The 18,722-nt window shown below is 43.0% G+C and overlaps 1 protein-coding gene across 3 annotated transcripts in view; it reads left to right on the plus strand.

The window, feature by feature from the left end:
- The first annotated feature begins 2,230 nt into the window (after positions 1-2,230).
- The window catches only part of LOC139576298 (low-density lipoprotein receptor-related protein 4-like), a 234,579-nt gene continuing 218,087 nt past the window's right edge, over positions 2,231-18,722 (plus strand). For all 3 annotated transcript variants that reach the window (XM_071402240.1, XM_071402241.1, XM_071402242.1), the window contains exon 1: positions 2,231-2,523. In XM_071402240.1, coding sequence (XP_071258341.1) covers positions 2,469-2,523 — 55 coding nt within the window. In that variant the 5' untranslated portion in view covers positions 2,231-2,468. The remainder of the gene's footprint in view (positions 2,524-18,722) is intronic.

The following is an 18,722-nucleotide window of genomic DNA, read 5'->3' on the forward strand; positions in this document are numbered from 1 at the left end:
TATAAAGCCTACAGTACGTGCTGCCAAATACAGGGAAAAGTGTGATTCATTAGGTTACGTGATCACCACAGTAGCCCGACGCTGCTGCAAAAACAAATTATGCAATTATATTGCCATTAAATAACACAACAGCATGGCATATTTAGATAGTGGAATAAGCCTAAATCATATTTACTTTCTATTTTGCAGCTCAGGTGGTTGTTCTAGACGAGGCTCTTCTGGGTCTTTATAGTATCATTCTCACACAAGTCATTTGGCCCAAGCCTGTACTATGCCATCTACTGGTATAAGGTTGTTATCGAATGCCATTCTGAAACAAGCTCTAGACATTTATTTTGGAAACGAAACCGGAAGCTGCAAAGCAATTCTAACGTCTGGGCTTGAGTTGCTTGATTGACTAGCTAACTTTGACAAGCTACGTTCGGTTCATGTCCTTTGCAGATGCCACTGTAACAGTTTAACTTTAGTCCGTCCCCTCGCCCCGACCGAACCAGGGACCCTCTGCACACAACAACAGTCACCCACGAAGCATCGTTACCCATCGCTCCACAAAAGCCGCGGCTCTTGCAGAGCAAGGGGAACCACTACTTCAAGGTCTCAAAGCAAGTGACGTCACGATTGAAACGCTATTAGCGCGCACCACCGCTAAATAGCTAGCCATTTCACATCGGCCACACTCACTCCCCTTTTGACCTCCTCCTTTTCCGCAGCACCCAGTGATCCGGGTCAACAGCATCAATGTAACAGTTTAACTTTAGTCCATCCCCTCGCCCCGACCCGGGCGCGAACCAGGGACCCTCGGCACACATCAACAACAGTCACCCACGAAGCATCGTTACCCATCGCTCCACAAAAGCCGCGGCTCTTGCAGAGCAAGGGGAACAACTACTTCTAGGTCTCAGAGCGAGTGACGTCACCGATTGAAACACTATTAGCGCCCACCACCGCTAACTAGCTAGCCATTTCACATCGGCCACACTCACTCCCCTTTTGACCTCCTCCTTTTCCGCAGCTTCAAGGTCTCAAAGCGAGTGACGTCACCGATTGAAACGCTATTAGCGCGCACCACCGCTAACTAGCTAGCCATTTCACATCGGTTACACCACATTCCTGACAAAAGTTTGTACATAGTTTGGGGATCGAGTGGTGCAGCGGTCTAAGGCACCGCATTGCAGTGCTAGAGGCGTCACTACAGACCCAGGTTTGATCCCGGGCTGTATCACATCTGGCCGTGACCGGGAGTCCCATAAGGCAGCGCACAATTGTCCAGGTTAGGGGAGGGTTTGGCTGGGGTAGTCCGTCATTGTAAATAAGAATTTGTTCTTAACTGACTTGCCTAGTTAAATAAACGACAAATAAATATAAAAAAAGATCTGTAACTGAGTAAAGGGAGATGTAAGAATTTAACGTGTAAATGTTCATAACTTAGGGTTTGTACATTTTACAGATCTAATTTAACGTTTCATGCCTGGCTTTTCTTATGATCCTAACGATATGTACGTTCAACCTTTTGGCAGCTATCTGGCTCCATATGAATTCCACAAACCCTCGCCACTGCTCGACTCAAGAGTTCATGTAAACTTCCTTAACCATGGAGTTGAGTTTTATAGCCAAAGCATGCTGCTTTTGCCTTTCGGGGTGAACTGCTAAGTTCCATTCAAACTAAACATTGTGTGCGTGGTATTGCAGCACGCTGCATATGACTTCCAAACTTCCTAGAGCCTACCGGTTCCTGACCATTTTGGGGTTGCAATCCTTTTGGCAACATCGAAGAGGCAGCTGACCAGATTTCCCATAGCCTCAAGTTTTCGTCTGCATTTTCAACCGAGAGAAACATGTGCTGCAAATGGGGCGCACTGTTAGGCTACTCATGCGTCCAGTTCCTTTCTAGGTTACTTGAAAGCACCCTTTGATTTGCTGACCGCCAACCTTTAAAAATACATTGTAACTTTAGAAATGACACACCGAGGAGAAACCAAGGGCAACGCAAACTACAAATCACTGGGTTGATTTGCAACAATATAGTGTTCCGCTTAGGGAACACAGTTACATTTAGGAGGACTCAGAAACCGAAATACTGTTGCTAATGTGAAAGCATATCTTATATCAAAGTAAATTGAACTAGCTTGTCTGTTTCTTGTCGAAACGGTGCGCTTTCTAGCCGAACCTCCCCCTTGTTGCGTTTGGTACAGTCCACTGCTCCTTTTGATCACTCCAGTATCGGATCTAGAGCACAGCACAACATGTTGAAGACCGTGTGTTCCAGGGCGCAGAGCGAAACTTTAACTTTGGCTCGTCGTATCAGCGGGGACTAAATACCAAAATACAGCCATGCTATGAATATAGTTATGAGTCTAGTCTTTGTTGATTTGAAGGCTCTTCTTTGATATTTCGATAATACCGAAATATTTGCAGCAAATAAGAAAGAAAAAGACTGACCGAGAGCGAGCGAGAGAAGGGAATCAAAGATGCAGGTCTCTGTGGTGCTGTGTAGCATGATAACTTTCTTTCTTCGCAGTCAAGGTAAGTTGCATTTTAACATGTCATCTTGTAAAAAATGTCCTCGTATCTTGGGTCCACTGTTTAATATCCGTCTGCGGGAGGATGATTCGATGAGTGAATGTTATGATATCCAAACAACCGTGTCGTTTTTTCTTTCTTTCAGCCCTCAATTCTAGTCCATTGCTTTGAAATACGCATGAGTTTCATAACAACAAAAGTTAATGTTTTGCATAAATTTAGACAGAATAATTGTGGGGATAACTAGTGCTTATACCTTCTACACGTGCAATCAGCCGCATACCGATCATATGACTGTGGATGTCTGAATGATGGACATGTTTAGAATGTATCATATTTAACCTTATACAGAACATAATGTATTTATATTTATTAGGATCCTCATTAGCTGCTGCCAAGGCGGCAGCTACTGTTCCTGTGGTCCAAACAGGATTAAAACAAGTAGGCCTACATCACGACGAAACATAACAGCCTACATCCTAAAAATAAAAAATTCATCATGCAAGACATTTATTACATTATTACTCTATTATTACAAATGTACAATACACCAATATTACAATGTGTGTGTGTCACAGCCCACGTTGTGCCATGAGGTGTTGTTTTATCTGTTTTAAAAAAATCTGATTTTACTGCTTGCTTGAGTTACTTAATGTGAAAGAGTTCCATGTTGTCATGGCTCTATGTAGTTCTGTGTGTTTCCCAGAGTCTGTTATGGACTTGGTGACTGTGAAGAGACCATGTGTTGTGGGTTATGTATGGGTGTCTGAACTGTGTGTTAAGTGTTCAACATGTCAATACCACTCACAAAGTCAAGCAGTGATGCAGTCAATCTCTCCTCTGCTTTGGGGCCAGGAGAGCTTTACATGCATGTCATCGATGTTAGCTCTTCGTGTACATTTAAGGGGCAGCCGTGCTGCTCTGTTCTGGGACAGCTGTTGTTTGCCTTTCTTTGTGGCAGTATGACTGGGCAGTAGTCCAGGTCTGATAAAACTAGGGCCTGTAGGACTTGTTTTGTTGATTGTGATGTCAAGAAAGCAGAGCAGTGCTTTATCACGGCCAGACCTCCCCCCCCCCCCCATCTTAGCTACCTTTTCATCAATATGTTTTGACCATGTCAGTTTACAATGTAGGGTTACACCAAGCAGTTTAGTATCAACTTGCTCAATTGCCACATTATTCATTACAATATTTAGTTGAGGTTTAGGTAGAGCTGTCCCCGACTACAAAAAATGTGTAGACTGCGAGTCGTCTTTTCTTTCAACCAATCGATTGGTCGAAATGTTCAAAGCTGTATTTTAACATATAGCCACACCCTGTGTTTTAAGGAAATAAACTATATGTACTGAGATTGTCTGATGCTTAAGCATGCTGTTTGATTAAATAATTAAGACACAGAAATGACTCAAGGGAGCCAGAGATAGCCTAACCAGAAGAAAACAACTCCCTCCCGCTGCTGCCGACCTTTGCAGATTCTGCCGTTACTGTGTGGAAATAGGCTGCACCAGGGGGAGTGCCAATTTGTCTTACCATTTCTACTGATGTGCGTTTAAATTATTATTTTCGTATGCACATTTTCATGGAACATTTTAATTTATTATAGTCTTTGTATCTCAAAAATCATTATCATGTGGTTAATCTAAATTCTATCTAAATCTACATGAAAATGATACAAAAATATTGCCATTGCCAACTATGTAAAAATTGCAGCCTGCAGGTTGAACATATCTTGATAAGAATACATATTTGATAAATCACATTGGCTATGCATGGCCTGTCTGCAACGAACTTGAAATATTGTATCAACTATCAATACGGACAATACGGACTTTCAGCTCCCTCCAAAGATTTTCTATTGGGTTCAGGTCTGGAGACTGGCTAGGCCACTCCAGGACGTTGAGATGCTTCTTACGGAGCCACTCCTTAGTTTCCCTGGCTGTGTGTTTCGGGTCGTTGTCATGCTGGAAGACCCAGCCACGACCCATCTTCAATGCTCTTACTGAGGGAAGGAGGTTGTTGGACAAGATCTCGCGATACATGGACCCATCCACCCTCCCCTCAATACGGTGCAGTCGTCCTGTCCCCTTTGCAGAAAAGCATCCCCAAAAAATGATGTTTCCACCTCCATGCTTCACGGTTGGGATGGTGTTCTTGGGGTTGTACTCATCCTTCTTCTTCCTCCAAACACGGCGAGTGGAGTTAAGACCAAAAAGCTCTATTTTTGTCTCATCAGACCACATGACCTTCTCCCATTCCTCCTCTGGATCATCCAGATGGTCATTGGCAAACTTCAGATGGGCCTGGACATGCGCTGGCTTGAGCAGGGGGACCTTGCGTGCGCTGCAGGATTTTAATCCATGACGGCGTAGTGTGTTACTAATGGTTTTCTTTGAGACTGTGGTCCCAGCTCTCTTCAGGTCATTGACCAGATCCTGCCGTGTAGTTCTGGGCTGATCCCTCACCTTCCTCATGATCATTGATGCCCCACGAGGTGAGGTCTTGCATGGAGCCCCAGACCAAGGGTGATTGACCGTCATCTTGAAGTTCTTCCATTTTCTAATAATTGCGCCAACAGTTGTTGCCTTCTCACCAAGCTGCTTGCCTATTGTCCTGTAGCCCATCCCAGCCTTGTGTAGGTCTACAATTTTATCCCTGATGTCCTTACACAGCTCTCTGGTCTTGGCCATTGTGGAGAGGTTGGAGTCTGTTTGATTGAGTGTGTGGACAGGTGTCTTGTATACAGGTAACGAGTTCAAACAGGTGCAGTTAACTTCTTATGGCTGCAATCCCGTCACCGGGATGATATGACAACAGCCAGTGACAGTGCAGGGCGCCAAATTAAAAAAACATAAATCTCATAATTAAAATTCCTCAGACATTCATGTGTCTTATATCATTTTAAAGGTAAACTTGTTGTTAATCCCACCACAGTGTCCCATTTCAAATAGGATTTTCATCGAAGCACTACAAACGATTATGTTAGGTCACCACAAAACCACAATAAGCACAGCTATTTTTCCAGCGAAAGATAGCTTTAACAAAAACCAGAAATAGAGATAAAATTAATCACTAACCTTTGATTATCTTCATCAGCTGACACTCATAGGACTTCATGTTACACAATACATGCATGTTTTGTTTGATAAAGTTCATATTTATATAAAAAAATCTGAGTTTACATTGGCGCGTTAGATTCACTAGTTGCAAAAACATCAAGTGATTTTGCATAGCCACATCGTTTCAACAGAAATACTCATCATAAATGTAGATGATAATACAAGTTATACACATGGAATTATAGATATACCTCTCCTTAATGCAACCGCTGTGTCAGATTTCAAAAAAACTTTACGGAAAAATAAACCATGCAATAATCTGAGACAGAGCTCAGAACAATAGTCAAATTAGCCGCCATGTTGGAGTCAACAGAAACCAGAAAATACATGATAAATGTTTCCTATGATAAAAATTACAGACCTCTACATGCTTTGTAAGTAGGAAAACCTGCAAAATCGGCAGTGTATCAAATACTTGTTCTCCCCACTGTATATGTATAACTTTATGAGCTGAATTGTCTCTTTGCAATTTGTTTATTTTAGTCTCGCTCATTAGCATATTTAGCTAGCAGCCTCTATGGAAATTTGCTATTACTTGTGCTAATTTTGTTAGCATTCTGGTAGACTCCCAATCCCAGATTGACGATATAAAAATCTGCATACCACCCAGCCCTAATTCTGTTCCCAAATTAGTAACCTAATTACAAAAAAATTATTTCTGCAACTGAATTGGCTACACTATGAAGTCATAATTGTCACAAACCACAGTTGGGTCACCTGCTTCCACTGGCATATTGTTTAATTTATTTTTTATTTTACTAGACAAGTCAGTTAAGAACATTATTATTTTCAATGACGGCCTAGGAACAGTTTGTTAACTGCCTTGTTCAGGGGCAGAACGACAGATTTTTACCTTGTCAGCTCGGGGATTCGATCTTGCAACCTTTCGTTTACTTGTCCCACGCTCTAACCCCTAGGCTACCTGCCGCTCATAACTGTTTTCTTTCTCTTTCTGTCATCTGGTGGTTAAACCAAGAGTGTTACAAGTTATTTTGGACCGCCCATCCATCTCTCTCTCTGCTTCTCTCTCAAGTTAATGGAGCTCTAGCTCTTACTGACAGCTACCCATGAGCCCCCTCTCTTTCCATTTACTGTAACCAGCATCCTCACCCACTGAGCACCGATCGACATCGGACGTCCATGGAAGTAGTTGAAATTTGGTCAGTCCACCCTAGCTTTGATGTTAAAGGTCCGATGTAGCCGTTCTTGTCAATATCAAATTTATGGGTAACAATTAAGTATCTTACTGTGATTGTTTTCAATTAAAATGGTCAAAAAGAAACAAAAATAGCTTCTAAGCAAAGATCCATTTCTCAAGCAAGAATTTTGCCTAGGACTGTCTGGGACTGGTCTGAGTGAGGGGCCTAATTGGACGAGCCTAATGGGAGGGATATGGAACCTGAAAACTAGCTGTTATTGGCAGAGCGGTTTAGCTCTTTATTATTGGTCTATTTACTTATACTGTCTGGTGATTGTCTCCAGGCATTCCAAAACTCCATCCCACAAAAAAAGGTATTTTCAAACAGCTCTTGCACTAAAAGGGCATGATCATAATTTTCACAATTTCACACTATTATTCCAATTACATATTGTGGAAATATATATAAGACACAGGAAAATCACATTTTTAACATCCACAGACAGACCGTACTGGACCAAATAGTACCAGTCAAGTTTGGACACACCTACTCATTCAAGGGTTTGTCATAATTTTTTAGATTTTCTACATTGTAGAATAATAGTGAAGACATCAAAACTATGAAGTAACGCATATGGAATCATGTAGTAACCAAAAAAGTTTATTTTAGATACTTCAAAGTAGGCACTCTTTGACTTGGTGACAGCTTTGCACACTCTTGGGCATTATCAAATATTATTGGTCACATACACATGGTTAGAAAATGTTTTTGCGAGTGTAGTGAAATGCTTGTGCTTCTAGTTCTGACAGTGCAGCAATATCTAGTAAGTAATATCTAACAATTCCACAACAAATACCTAATACACACAAATCTAAGTAAAGGAATGGAATAAGAATATATAAATATATGGATGCGCAATGTCAGAACGGCATAGGCTAAGATGCAATAGACAGTCCCTCCAGGATTTTGCAATAAAAAAATTAATAAAAAAATTGTGATTTCTGTGGCCCAAAATTCTTGATTTTGCGGCAGCTTTTCTGAAAATCTGCGATACATTTTGTGATGTTAATTTCATATAAACCAATAACAAGTATTGTGCTCAGTTTTAGGATGATTTTATGCAGAATACATAATACAAAAACAATTAGAAACTTTCTCTTGTGACCCAGCACAACGTTGCACAGAGTACAAAACAATTTCCCCCCAATTTCATGTAAAACATAGCTGTTTTTTTTGTTAGCTGTTATTTTTGTTGGCAAATGATTTCTGTTCATTATACTGCCTATCAGCCATCAACAATCAGCCATCATCTCGCACGTGAATACGCTGACAGGCCAGGGGGGAAAAAACTTTTGACGTGTGATTGGATTGGGCCATTTTCCACAGTAACAGTGCAGTAATTGGTCAACATTATGAACCCACTTTTGATTGGACCCTTTTATGCGCTAAAAGTGCGTTGATTGGTCAAAATTGCGAGCTCTGGCGTAATATGCGCTGATTGGTTGATTATGCATTGAATTATGCGATTGCAGAATCGTGGAATCCTGGAGGGACTGAATAGATAGGATAGAATACAGTATATACATGAGATGAGTAATGCAAGATATGTAAACATTATTAAAATGGCATTATTAAAGTGATTAGTGTTCCATTTAATAAAGTGGCCAATGATTTCAAGTCTGTATGTAGGCAAGCCTCTCTGTGCTAGTGATGTCTGTTGGCCTTGAGATGGAAGCTGTTTTTCAGTCTCTCGGTCCCAGAGTTGATGCACCTGTACTGACTTCGTCTTCTGGATGGTAGCGGGGTGAACAGTCATTGGCTCGGGTGGTTGTTGTCCTTGATGATATTTTTGGCCTTCCTGTGACATCGGGTGCTGTAGGTGCCCTGGAGGGCAGGTAGTTTGCCCCCAGTGATGCGTTAGGTTCCTAAGGACTAGAATTGAGGCGGCCCTCTCTGTCGGCGCCATTTTCATGCTCAACCAGCTTCACCTGGAATGCTTTTCCAACAGTCTTGAAGGAGTTCCCGCATATGCTGAGCACTTGTTGGCTGCTTTTCCTTCGGTCAACTCATCCCAAACCATCTCAATTGGGTTGAGGTTGGGTGATTGTGGAGGCCAGGTCATCTGATGCAGCACTCGATCACTCTCCTTCCTTGGTCAAATAGCCCTTACACAGCCTGGAGTCAAAGTTTTGGGTCAAAGTCCTTTTGAAAAAGAAATGATAGACCTGCTAAGCGCAAATCAGATGGGATGGCGTATCGCTGCAGAGTGCTGTGGTAGCCTGTGCCTGTGGCGGTCCTCCTGAGACCCAGTTTCATCATCATAGAACTTGATATTTCTTGCACTAGAAGAACCTTTCAAACATCTTGAAATTTTCCGCATTGACTGACCTTCATGTCTTAAAGTAATGATGGACTGTCATTTCTCTTTGCTTATTTGAGCTGTTCTTGCCGTAATATGGACTTGGTCTTTTACCAAATAGGGCTATCTTCTGTATACCACCCCTATTTTGTCACAACACAACTGATTGGCTCAAAGACATTAGAAGGAAAGAAATTCCACAAATGAACTTTCAACAAAGCACGCCTGTTAATTGAAATTGATTCCAGGTGACTACCTCATGAAGCTGGTTGAGAGAATGCCAATGCTAAGAGTGTGCAAAGCTGTCATCAAGGCAAAGGATGGCTACTTTGAAGAATCTCAAATATTAAAATACATTTGGATTTGTTTAACACTTTTTTGGTTACTACATGATTCCATATGTGTTATTTCATAGTTTTGATGTCTTCACTATTATTATTCAATGTAGAAAATAGTAAAAAATAAAGAAACCCTTGAATGAGTAGGTGTGTCCAATCTTTTGAATGGTACTGTATGTTTCACAAGTTAGTACAGGATAGGACAATTGAGTGAGTAGAGCACAGTAGATTGTACTGTACAGTAGATTGTACTGTACAGTAGATTGTACTGAACCCTACTTTACTATTCTGCATTGTACTCTACACTGCTCTGTTGTGCTGTATTGTACTGGGGCAAAAAAACATTGCTAGGGCAAAAACTACTGTGCTCTGGTCCGCTGCGCTGTGATATCCAAACTTGTCCAAACTTGTGAAACATCAGGAGAATGACATTCATATCCATAATTATGCATTTCTGTGTAGTACAGATCAGGGACCCATCATGTAATTCAGTTATCGAGTGTAAATCCACTTACTGTCGTTCAATAACCAAAATATATTTTTTCAAACTCAAGGTACCATGTCATAGCTGACACCCCATTGTTTCTGCAGACATCTTTGAATCTTAATTCTGAGCAGCACTCGTATTTTCCATCTCTTTAATCAAAGCCTACAGCAGTGTTTCCCAAACTCTGTCCTCTGGACCCCAAGGGGTGCACATTTGTGTTTTTCTCCGAAGCACTACACAGCTGATCAAATAATCAACTAATGATCAAGCTTTGATCATTTGTTAAACAATACTTTTCTTTCATAATTTGGTCGGTAATGCATGAATGTGAAGGTTCAGAGTTTGTTCGCATGTCATGCCTAAATTTGCTCATCTTGCCAATGGAAAAAGTAATTAAAGTAGTTGGCAATATCGAAGGATTTTGAAATTAATGAGCCATCAGCCTCAATGGCTGGAGCTTAATTAGCTTTTTTTTGACCAAATTTCATTTAAGGTGCTCAAGTTTTTACTATCATTCTTCATATCATTTATTTTTGTTTCATAGTACAGTTTCTTTTTTTTGTTCCGTTTAGTCACATGATTTCTCCAGCCAGACTTATTTGCCATTCCTTTTCCCTCGCTCCTCTCAACAATACAATTTTTTAATTCTTGATCAATCCACAGGGATTTAGCAGTTTTTAGAGTCATTTTCTTAATGGGTGCATACTCATTAGTACCTGGAAGAAGCGTCAAGTGTGGCGTCTGGTTGCTCCTCATTATACACAACAGACCAGTAAATATTCTTTCAACCTTGATTCACCACAGAACCTCTTGTATGATATGTTATGCACTATTTTAGGCCCAGCCTTTGGAACTTTGGTTTCCCAAGATATGGCTACTATATTATGATCACTACATCCAATGGGCGTGGATACTGCTTTAGAGGAAATTTCTGAAGGATTAGTAAAGATGTGATCAATACATGATTGAGCGTAAATCCAAGATGGCGTAGCAGTCGGACGTGTGTTTGTCTTGTCCCGTGTCTTGTCCCGTGTAAATAGTCCTCATATTTTTCGTATACATTTCGTATATATTTTAATTTCACTTTCCATCTAGGAACTGAATATACATTCCTACATTCCGCCTCACCCAATGTGGTACGCATCTGCTATTTTTTATACTTCAGAACCGTAACCCCAATCAGAAGCTAGCCAGATAACTAGCTAGTAGTCAGTTAGCCACTGCTGCGGTCTTCACCCTTAACTCGGACACAGCCAGCTTCAGCTCGGGCCAATACCTGCCAGTCTGCAAGCGCGATATCAACCCAGAGCATATAGGACTGCTTTTTCTCTACCACATCACCGGATTCCTGACGCAAGCTCTGGACAATTACACCGTATCATCACAGCTAGCTAGCTGCAACCGAGTGGCTACTACTGGCTAACACCTCTGTCCCGAAGCAAGCACCAGTTAGCCTTGAGCTAGCCTCGAGCTAGGCCCATCTGCCGGCTAGCCGAAGAGGTCTACCAGCGAATTCTTGGGCTACAATACCTCTTTTGCCAATTGGACTGGACTCTTTTCGCTATAATTTTTTTAACTTTGGAACACTTTCAAGAACCCCCAGTAGCTAACCAGCTAATCAGCTACAAGCTAATTTAGCCATTTTTTGCCGCTGCTAGCAGCTTTTACCTTCTGCACAGACACCAGCCCTGTTATTAGCCTGGATATTACTCACCAATTTACCAGCATCGGACTGTCTCTCGACAACAACGCCGGATTCCTGCCGTAATCCCTGAGCCACTACTTCTGATCCTCACAGCTAGCTTGCAGCTAGCGCAGCTAGCGCCACTGCCACGAAGCTAGCACCAGTTAGCAAACACAATTCTACAATTCACAACCTCTCTTTCGCCATCGCCATCCGGCTTGGATTCTCTGTCGACACGACCACGTCTGGTCTGCAGACGAATACCCCACCCGCTGTGCCCTCAACCGGCCTCCGTCTGAGCAGACCCCCTCCGTCTGAGCAGACCACCCCCCGGGCTACTAACTTTAAACGCCGCATGCTAGCTTAGTGGAGGCCTCCCTGCTCCATCTACGGCTGCCCCCTGGACACTATGATCACTTGGCTACATAGCTGATGCCTGCTTGACTGTCCATTAATTCACGGTACTCCATTCTGTTTATTTGTGTTTTATCTGTCGGCTCTGTGCTTTAACTCAGGATCTGTGTGTAGTTAATCCGACCCTCTCTGCCTAGTCGTCGCCATTTTTACCTGTTGTTGCTGTGTTAGTGGACTAGCTGCTGTTATCTTACCTGTTGTTTTAGCTAGCTCTCCCAATCAAGACCTGCAATCACTTTATGCCTTATTGTATGTCTCTCTCAAATATCAATATGCCTTGCATACTGTTGTTCAGGCTAGTTATCATTATCATTGTTTTGGTTTGCAATGGACCCCGTAGTTCCACTCTCCGTACCTCTGATACCTCCTTTGTCCCACCCCCCACACATGCGGTGACCTCACCCATTGAGACCAGCATGTCCAGAGATACAACCTCTCTTATCATCACCCAGTGCCTGGGCTTGCCTCCGCTGTACCCGTGCCCCACCATACCCCTGTCTGCACATTATGCCCAGAATCTATTCTACCACGCCCATAAATCTGCTCCTTTTATTCTTTGTCCCCAACGCTCTAGGCGACCAGTTTTGATAGCCTTTAGCCGCACCCTCATCCTACTACTCCTCTGTTCCTCGGGTGATGTGGAGGTAAACCCAGGCCCTGCATGTCCCCAGTCACCCTCATTTGTTGACTTCTGTGATCGAAAAAGCCTTGGCCTCATGCATGTCAACATCAGAAGCCTCCTCCCTAAGTTTGCCTTACTCACCGCTTTAGCACACTCTGCCAACCCTGATGTCCTTGCCGTGTCCGAATCCTGGCTTAGGAAGGCCACCAAAAATTCTGGGATTTCCATACCCAACTATAACACTTTCCGTCAAGATAGAACTGCCAAAGGGGGAGGAGTTGCAATCTACTGCAGAGATAGCCTGCAAAGTTCTGTCATACTTTCCAGGTCTATGCCAAAACAGTTCGAACTTCTAATTTTAAAAATTAATCTCTCCAGAAATAAGTCTCTCACTGTTGCCGCCTGCTACCGACCCCCCTCAGCTCCCAGCTGTGCCCTGGACACCATCTGTGAATTGATCGCTCCCCATCTAGCTTCAGAGTTTGTTCTGTTAGGTGACCTAAACTGGGATATGCTTAACACCCCGGCAGTCCTACAATCCAAGCTTGATGCCCTCAATCTCACACAAATCATCAAGGAACCCACCAGGTACAACCCTAAATCTGTAAACATGGGCACCCTAATAGACATTATCCTGACCAACCTGCCCTCCAAATACACCTCTGCTGTCTTCAATCAAGATCTCAGCGATCACTGCCTCATTGCCTGTATCCGCCACGGGTCCGCGGTCAAACGACCACCCCTCATCACTGTCAAACGCTCCCTAAAACACTTCTGCGAGCAGGCCTTTCTAATCGACCTGGCCCGGGTACCCTGGAAGGATATTGACCTCATCCCGTCAGTTGAGGATGCCTGGTCATTCTTTAAAAGTTACTTCCTCACCATATTAGACAAGCATGCTCCGTTCAAAAAATGCAGAACCAAGAACAGATATAGCCCTTGGTTCACTCCAGACCTGACTGCCCTCGACCAGCACAAAAACATCCTGTGGCGAACTGCAATAGCATCGAAGAGCTCTAACTCCAAAAAGTTCTGGGATACTGTAAAGTCCATGGAAAACAAGAGCACCTCCTCCCAGCTGCCCACTGCACTGAGGCTAGGTAACACGGTCACCACTGATAAGTCCGTGATAATCGAAAACTTCAACAAACATTTCTCAATGGCTGGCCATGCCTTCCTCCTGGCGACTCCAACCTTGGCCAACAGCCCCGCCCCCCCCGCTGCTACTCGCCCAAGCCTCCCCAGCTTCTCCTTTACCCATATCCAGATAGCAGATGTTCTGAAAGAGCTGGAAAACCTGGACCCATACAAATCAGCTGGGCTTGACAATCTGGACTCCCTATTTCTGAAACTGTCCGCCGCCATTGTCGCACCCCCTATTACCAGCCTGTTCAACCTCTCCTTCGTATCATCTGAGATCCCCAAGGATTGGAACGCTGCCGCGGTCATCCCCCTCTTCAAAGGGGGAGACACCCTGGACCCAAACTGTTACAGACCTATATCCATCCTGCCCTGCCTATCTAAGGTCTTCGAAAGCCAAGTCAACAAACAGATCACTGACCATCTCGAATCCCACCGTACCTTCTCCGCTGTGCAATCCGGTTTCCGAGCCGGTCACGGGTGCACCTCAGCCACGCTCAAGGTACTAAACGATATCATAACCGCCATCGATAAAAGACAGTACTGTGCAGCCGTCTTCATCGACCTGGCCAAGGCTTTCGACTCTGTCAATCACCATATTCTTATCGGCAGACTCAGTAGCCTCGGTTTTTCTAATGACTGCCTTGCCTGGTTCACCAACTACTTTGCAGACAGAGTTCAGTGTGTCAAATCGGAGGGCATGTTGTCCGGTCCTCTGGCAGTCTCTATGGGGGTACCACAGGGTTCAATTCTCGGGCCGACTCTTTTCTCTGTATACATCAATGATGTTGCTCTTGCTGCGGGCGATTCCCTGATCCACCTCTACGCAGACGACACCATTCTATATACTTCCGGCCCTTCCTTGGACACTGTGCTATCTAACCTCCAAACGAGCTTCAATGCCATACAACACTCATTCCGTGGCCTCCAACTGCTCTTAAACGCTAGTAAAACCAAATGCATGCTTTTCAACCATTCGCTGCCTGCACCCGCACGCCCGACTAGCATCACCACCCTGGACGGTTCCGACCTAGAATATGTGGACATCTATAAGTACCTAGGTGTCTGGCTAGACTGCAAACTCTCCTTCCAGACTCATATCAAACATCTCCAATCCAAAATCAAATCAAGAATCGGCTTTCTATTCCGCAACAAAGCCTCCTTCACTCACGCCGCCAAACTTACCCTAGTAAAACTGACTATCCTACCGATCCTCGACTTCGGCGATGTCATCTACAAAATAGCTTCCAATACTCTACTCAGCAAACTGGATGCAGTTTATCACAGTGCCATTCGTTTTGTTACTAAAGCACCTTATACGACCCACCACTGCGACCTGTATGCCCTAGTCGGCTGGCCCTCGCTACATGTTCGTCGTCAGACCCACTGGCTCCAGGTCATCTACAAGGCTATGCTAGGTAAAGTGCCGCCTTATCTCAGTTCACTGGTCACGATGGCTACACCCACCCGCAGCACGCGCTCCAGCAGGTGTATCTCACTGATCATCCCTAAAGCCAAAACCTCATTTGGACGCCTTTCCTTCCAGTTCTCTGCTGCCTGCGACTGGAACGAATTACAAAAATCTCTGAAGTTGGAGACTTTTATCTCCCTCAACAACTTTAAAAATCTGCTATCCGAGCAGCTAACCGATCGCTGCAGCTGTACATAGTCCATCTGTAAACTACCCACCCAATTTACCTACCTCACCCCCCATACTGCTTTTATTTATTTACTTTTCTGCTCTTTTGCACACCAGTATCTCTTCTTGCACATGATCATCTGATGATTTATCACTCCAGTGTTAATCTGCTAAATTGTAATTATTCGATTTATTGCCTACCTCATGCCTTTTGCACACATTGTATATAGATTCTCTTTTTTTTTCTACCATGTTATTGACTTGTTTATTGTTTACTCCATGTGTAACTCTGTGTTGTCTGTTCACACTGCTATGCTTTATCTTGGCCAGGTCGCAGTTGCAAATGAGAACTTGTTCTCAACTAGCCTACCTGGTTAAATAAAGGTGAAATAAAAAAATAAATAAAAAATAAAAATAACATGTGGGCCTCTGGTACGGGACAGTTGTAAATCATGCAGCGCCTTGTGTCACGATCACAGATTATAGAGAAACAAAAAATGTCGGTACATACAAGTGTCTTATATCGGCTGAAGCTTAAATTCTTGTTAATATAACTGCGCTCTCCAATTTACAGTAGCTATTACTGTGAAGAAATGCCATGCTATTGTTTGAGGAGAGCTCCTAACAACAAAACGCTTTTTTCACCTCTGAAGGTGAAATGTGTACATACATTCTGAAATCTTGCTCTGATTTATCATCCAAAGGGTCCCAGAGATAACATGAAGTTTTGTTAGATAAAATCATTTTTCATATCCTAAAAAGTAGAGGTTGGCCGATTTTAATCGGCATTTTTGGACACCGATTATGGCCGATTACATTGCTCTCCACGAGGAGACTGCGTGGCAAGTTGACTACCTGCTATGCAAGTGCAGCAAGGAGCCACGGTAAGGTGCTAACTAGCATTAAACGTATCTTATAAAAAACAATCAATCTTAACATAATCACTAGTTAATTACACATGGTTGATGATATTACTAGTTTATCTAGCTTGTCCTGCGTTGCATATAATCAATGCGGTGCCTGTTAATTTATCATCGAATCACAGCCTACTTCGCCAAACGGGTGATTTAACAAGCGCATTCGCGAAAAAAGCACTGTCGTTGCACCAATGTGTACCTAACCATAAACATCAATGCCTTTCTTAAAATCAATACACAAGTATATATTTTTTTATCTGCATATTTAGTTAATATTGCCTGCTAACATTAATTTCTTTTAACTAGGGAAATTGTGTCACTTGCGTTCTGTGCAAGCAGAGTCAGGGTATATGCAGCAGTTTGGGCCGCCTGGCTCGTTGCAAACTGTGTGAAGACCATTTCTTCCCAACAAAGACCGTAATTCATTTGCCAGAATTGTACATAATTATGACATAACATTGAAGGTTGTGCAATGTAACAGCAATATTTAGACTTAGGGATGCCACCCGTTAGATAAAATACAGAACGTTTCCGTATTTCACTGAAAGAATAAACGTTTTGTTTTCAAATTGATAGTTTCCGGATTTGACCATATTAATGACCTAAGGGTTTTATTTCTGTGTGTTATTATATTATAATTAAGTCTATGATTTGATAGAGCAGTCTGACTGAGCGGTGGTAGGCAGCAGCAGGCTCTTAAGCATTCATTCAAACATAACTGTCCAGCAGCTCTTTGCTTTGCTTCAAGCATTGCGCTGTTTATGACTTCAAGCCTATCAACTCCCGAGATTAGGCTGGCAATACTAAAGTACCTATTAGAACATCCAATAGTCCAAGGTATATGAAATACAAATGGTAAAGAGAGAAATAGTCCTATAATAACTACAACCTAAAACTTCTTACCTGGGAATATTGAAGACTCATGTTAAAAGGAACCACCAGCTTTCATATGTTCTGAGTGTAACAGTTTAACTTTAGTCCGTCCCCTCGCCCCGAACCCTCTGCACACATCAACAACAGTCACCCACGAAGCATCGTTACCCATCGCTCCACAAAAGCCGCGGCCCTTGCAGAGCAAGGGGAACCACAACTTCAAGTCTCAGAGTAAGTGACGTCACCTACTGAAAGGCTGCTAGCGCGCACCACCGCTACCTAGCTAGCCATTTCACATCGGTTACATTCACCCCCCTTTCGACCTCCTCCTTTTCCGGAGCAACCAGTGATCCGGGTCAACAGCATCAATGTAACAGTTTAACTTTATGGCGTCCCCTCGCCCCGACGCGAACCAGGGACCCTCTGCACACATCAACAACAGTCACCCACGAAGCATCGTTACCGATCGCTCCACAAAGGCCGCGGCCCTTGTAGAGCAAGGGGAACCACTACTTCAAGTCTCAGAGCAAGTGACGTCACCGACTGAAAGGCTGCTAGCGCGCACCACCGCTACCTAGCTAGCCATTTCACATCGGTTACATGAGCAAGGATTTTAAACGTTAGCTTTTTTTCATGGCACATATTGCACTTTTACTTTAAAAGTAACACTTTGTTATTGCATTATTTAAACCAAATTGAACATGTTTCATTATTTATTTGAGACTAAATTCCCTCCCGGGTGGCGCAGTGGTCTAGGGCACTGCATCGCAGTGCTAGCTGCGCCACCAGAGTCTCTGGGTTCACGCCCAGGCTCTGTCGCAGCCGGCCGCAACCGGGAGGTCCGTGGGGCGACGCACTATTGGCATAGCGTCGTCCGGGTTAGGGAGGGTTTGGCCGGTAGGGATATCCTTGTCTCAGTATGTAAAAATGTAATAAAATGTATGCACTCTACTGTAAGTCGCTCTGGATAAGAACGTCTGCTAAATGACTAAAAATGAAAATGAAAAAATGAAATTGATTTGATTGATGTATTATATTATGTTAAAATAAGTGTTCATTCAGTATTGTTGTAATTGTCATTATTACAAATATATATATATATATATATATATATATATATATATAAAAATCGGCCGATTTAATTAGTATCGGCTTTATTTGGTCCTCCAATAATCGGTATCGGTATCAGCGTTGAAAAATCATAATCGGTCGACCTCAACTAAAAATGTCCATTTAGCATGCATGTCGATTTTGTATTTCCACCCGTTCAATTTGCAAAGAAAGGAATCTGTGAAAATCTAACCCTGAACGTTGTTTCAACCAGTCAAATGACGTTCATATTTATTCCTCAGAGATCCTAGAACATAATCAGACTTCACTATATCATAAGGGGTGTAGTATATCCTATAGGACACCAAATTTGGTCAGAGAGCGACGACTTCATGGCACACAGATGATGTGGGCGGTCTTCACT

Source organism: Salvelinus alpinus, chromosome 5 (genome assembly GCF_045679555.1).
Source record: "Salvelinus alpinus chromosome 5, SLU_Salpinus.1, whole genome shotgun sequence".
NCBI lineage: Eukaryota > Metazoa > Chordata > Actinopteri > Salmoniformes > Salmonidae > Salvelinus > Salvelinus alpinus.